At 32.7% G+C, this 3,831-nt stretch overlaps 1 protein-coding gene across 1 annotated transcript in view; it reads left to right on the plus strand.

Annotated features, from left to right (window-relative positions):
• Positions 1-1,399: 1,399 nt before the first annotated feature.
• LOC106475355 (prolyl endopeptidase-like) overlaps positions 1,400-3,831 on the plus strand; it is a 14,697-nt gene continuing 12,265 nt past the window's right edge. Inside the window, exon 1 of the mRNA XM_013936043.2 lies at positions 1,400-1,633. Coding sequence (XP_013791497.2) covers positions 1,568-1,633 — 66 coding nt within the window. The 5' untranslated portion in view covers positions 1,400-1,567. The remainder of the gene's footprint in view (positions 1,634-3,831) is intronic.

Consider the following 3,831-nt stretch of genomic DNA (forward strand, 5'->3'; position numbering starts at 1 on the left):
AATTGAACTGCAGGACAGAGAGACGTATTGTTGAGTCGAGCACGTGAGACGTTCATTGTGAATTGTAGCGTTTGTTATAGCGTGACTGTGGAAATTAAGTGTATTGCTTTGTTTGTTTTGAATTTCGCGCAAAGCTACACGAGGGCTATCTGCGCTAGCCGTCCCTAATTTAGCAGTTTAAGACTAGAGGGAAGGCAGCTAGTCATCACCACCCACCGCCAACTCTTGGGCTACTCTTTTACCAACGAATAGTGGGATTGACCGTCACATTATAACGCCCCCACGGCTGAAAGGGCAAGCATGTTTGGTGGAACGGGGATTCGAACCCGTGACCCGCAGATTACAAGTCGAGCGCCCTAACCACCTGGCCATGCCGGGCCAAGTGTATTGCAAAGTTGTATTCAGAAAGAATAAACCAGTTTTATTTAAGAAAGGACTTGCATCGTTAAAGTTTCTTAGGAAAGAAATTATACGACCGGAGGCGTAACAATACAAAGAACATTACAAAAGAGTGGGCCGAAAGGAATTTGTTTTCACCATTTGGAGTAATGAAAAAAAAACTGAATACAGCCGCGCGCACACACAACGTTCGCCTTTGTTCCAAAGAACTGCTTCCTGTTTACTGAACATCACCGAACTGTTATTACGTTATTACTATTACTGTTTTTGACTTTTTATTTATAATTTCAATAAATTTGTTGGCCGGCCCACCTGACCAGTCCGACCTTTATAATCATGCATCATAGTGATCATCCGTGCTGTACCACTATCAATGATAGCATTATATCAGCAGCAATAACCATCCAAAAATTGTCATTGTTTCCTGAGAAAGCACCATACATCAACAGCGTATTTTATTAAACTAAACTGTTTTAAAAGGATAGTATTTCTATTATACAGATTGACGTCCATTATTAAAACTTGTTGATTCAAAAAGCGAAGAATGGGGATCTTTAAAAATTACAGAAACAAAATAGGTAGCTTAAAGTGGAAATGCAATCGCAAAAAAGAAGAATAAATAAACAAGATTAAGGTTTGAGACATAGTGTTGACAGTATTTCCTCAGGCTACAAATCCATAATTTGACTTCATGTGTAAAAGCTTTAATATTTAGGAAAGTCAAATAGGGATTTGTAGCATGAAGAAATACTGTCAACACTATGTCTCAAACCTTAAGCTTAATTATTTATTTACTCTTTTTTTTGCGACTGCATTTTCACTTTAATCTATCTATCTTGTTTCTGTATCTTTTAAATATCTCTATTCCCCCTTTTTAAATTAACGATTTTTAATAATCTTGTCCCTAGATAATTTTTTAACTAATGGATAAGACTATAAATTATAATACTAAATAGTTTAACTAATTGATAAGACTATAAATTTTAATATTAAAAATTCCGCTGATCAATGCTGTTACTGTTAAGTGGTATATGACGTCCAGAGCCTAGAAGTTAGAGATAGAAGTTTAGTAGTAGTACTGTTTCATCTGGTTATTTCATAACACGTTAGCCGGCATTAATTATTATTAGTTAACCAATTGTTACGTAAGTTAAACATTAAATTTAAAATGAAATTTCAGTATCCCAAACCTCGTCGTGATGATAGCTTTGTTGAAGATTACTTTGGAGTTAAAGTGAGTATTTTTGTTTTTTTTGAACTAAATTCTAAAGTAAATGTAATCAACGAAATAAACATGTCTCAGCCTAGAGTTTACAAATACTCTCAGTCACTTGGCCCATCATAAAATCAGGTTTTTTCTTTTGTTTTGTTTTGTTTTTTCACGTAAAGTAAACTATTTCACTTTCCAGTTTCAGTTTTTATTGGGCATACTTTCATCAGGCCTTGCTCTACCTGTGTGCCTTATAATATATAATTACTTTTTCAGTCATTGTGTTTGTTACCAATTGGTTAGTAAAATGTTTTAAAGTAAATGATTGACTTTAGTTTACTTGTGAGTTAGATGTACATTGGCTTTGGAGTTTATGTTGAAACTTTGTGTGTGAAGTTAGGCTTGCCAGTGAACATAGCCTATTTAGAAGTGTTACAAAAATAACAGAACATCTTATAGAAGTAACCTTTTGCTTTCTCCCATCCAACCCCTCTACAGTCCAGTTCTTGAGTTAACTGCCACCAATGTTATTTTCTTTGCTAATATTTTATGTGCCACATTATCAAAAGCTTTTGAAAATCTTACAAAGTACACATTTAGGTGACAAGTAACATCAAAGATAAAGAGATTACAGAAGAGTAAAGTTAGATTTCTCCTTGAGTTTGATGGTTCCATCTTCAATCTTGACTTTCATTAATGGCATTATATTTTACTAGTTAATTTTGCAAAGATTCTTTTATCAGACTTTACAGAATTTTGCACACTATAGAAGTAAGATCAACTGTCCTATAATTTCTAGAGGACTCTTGTCATCCTCATTTAAAAACAGGAGTAACATTAATAACTCTTCAGTTTTGAGGGGCATCTGCCCTCTGTTTTTTGTCCTACCATAAATGAAAGAATGGTGCTCACATATTTGATTTTTAAGTTTAACCACCTTTAAAACCCCAATTAGAAGTTTGTCTGGCCTTTGTGTTTTATTAGTAATTCCACACTATTTCTACTTGCCATCATTAGATTAATATCCAAATGAACTAAACCATTTCCAATATTTCCCATAGAATGCTCAGCATGTGAGATGATGTAAGTGGTCAAATGAGCAATGCTTATTCCAACATATTGGAAGATAGTCCAAAGGCACTTGCTACATAGATTAGATGGTGTTTTTAGCATATGTTTGCTAGTAAGTATTAACTTTTGTGCCCTTTATGGCTCCCAAACAGGGTGGTCACAAAAAGTCCAAAGTTTTTTTGAAATACTGGTAGTTGTAATCAATGTAAATTTCTTCTGCCACATTGCTTCCCATCCTGTGTTTTAGAAGCTTTACCAACTTATACAATGTGGTACAGTATATGTATCTAAACACTTCTTTGTATGTTTACTACTCATGTAATTCTTCTTAAATAAAGGGGAATATATCAGAGTGTGAAATCATTATTTAATTATATATACACGTATATGAAGAGCTTAAATGCAAAATGCCATATATTCAGTTTTGCCATTTTAGAATTTTATTTCCTGAAGTTTTCCCAAAAATGCTATAAAATAAAAAGTGGCTTACTTATTAAATAAAAACCATTCTGAATAATTATATGAAAACCTAAGAAAATCTAACTTTATTATTTATTTCAAATGTTACAAAATCTTTTATTTTTTGGATTAAACACTTTACATCCATAGGTCTTTTTAGTCGAAATGCTGCATATCCATCAATGAAATGCCATTCGAAGCTAAATTTTGTTGAAAATGTCACATACCATATTACACATCTAAGCTCTTCATATATATATTTAAATATTTTTATGGTTATTGGCATTTATCATAAGGATTTTACACTGCAGAATTTCAAATACTTCATGAATGAACTGATAAAGAATTCATTGTTAACATTAATGCTGTTGTAAACTCAGTTGGTGTTTAATATATATATATATATATATACACACTTGCTCACTTTAATGAGCTCCTACTGTAGACAGAAACAGTGCAATAATTTGTTACTGTATGTATAACTGAGGGTTTGTGAATTCAGAGGATAAGTATATTTGTGTATATGGCTTTGGTTTGAGATTTAGAGGTACACATTTTTAAATGTTAGTGTATATGTTCCATTCTTCTACAGTTCAGAAGCTTCAGGAACTTGTGTGCATTCTATAAATCTCTTCAGTGATTTTTCTATCAATAAAACAAACAATGTGAAAAAACAAACTATTTGTGTAATG

This window comes from Limulus polyphemus, unplaced genomic scaffold (assembly GCF_000517525.1).
Source record: "Limulus polyphemus unplaced genomic scaffold, Limulus_polyphemus-2.1.2 Scaffold8461, whole genome shotgun sequence".
Taxonomy (NCBI): Eukaryota; Metazoa; Arthropoda; class Merostomata; order Xiphosura; family Limulidae; genus Limulus; species Limulus polyphemus.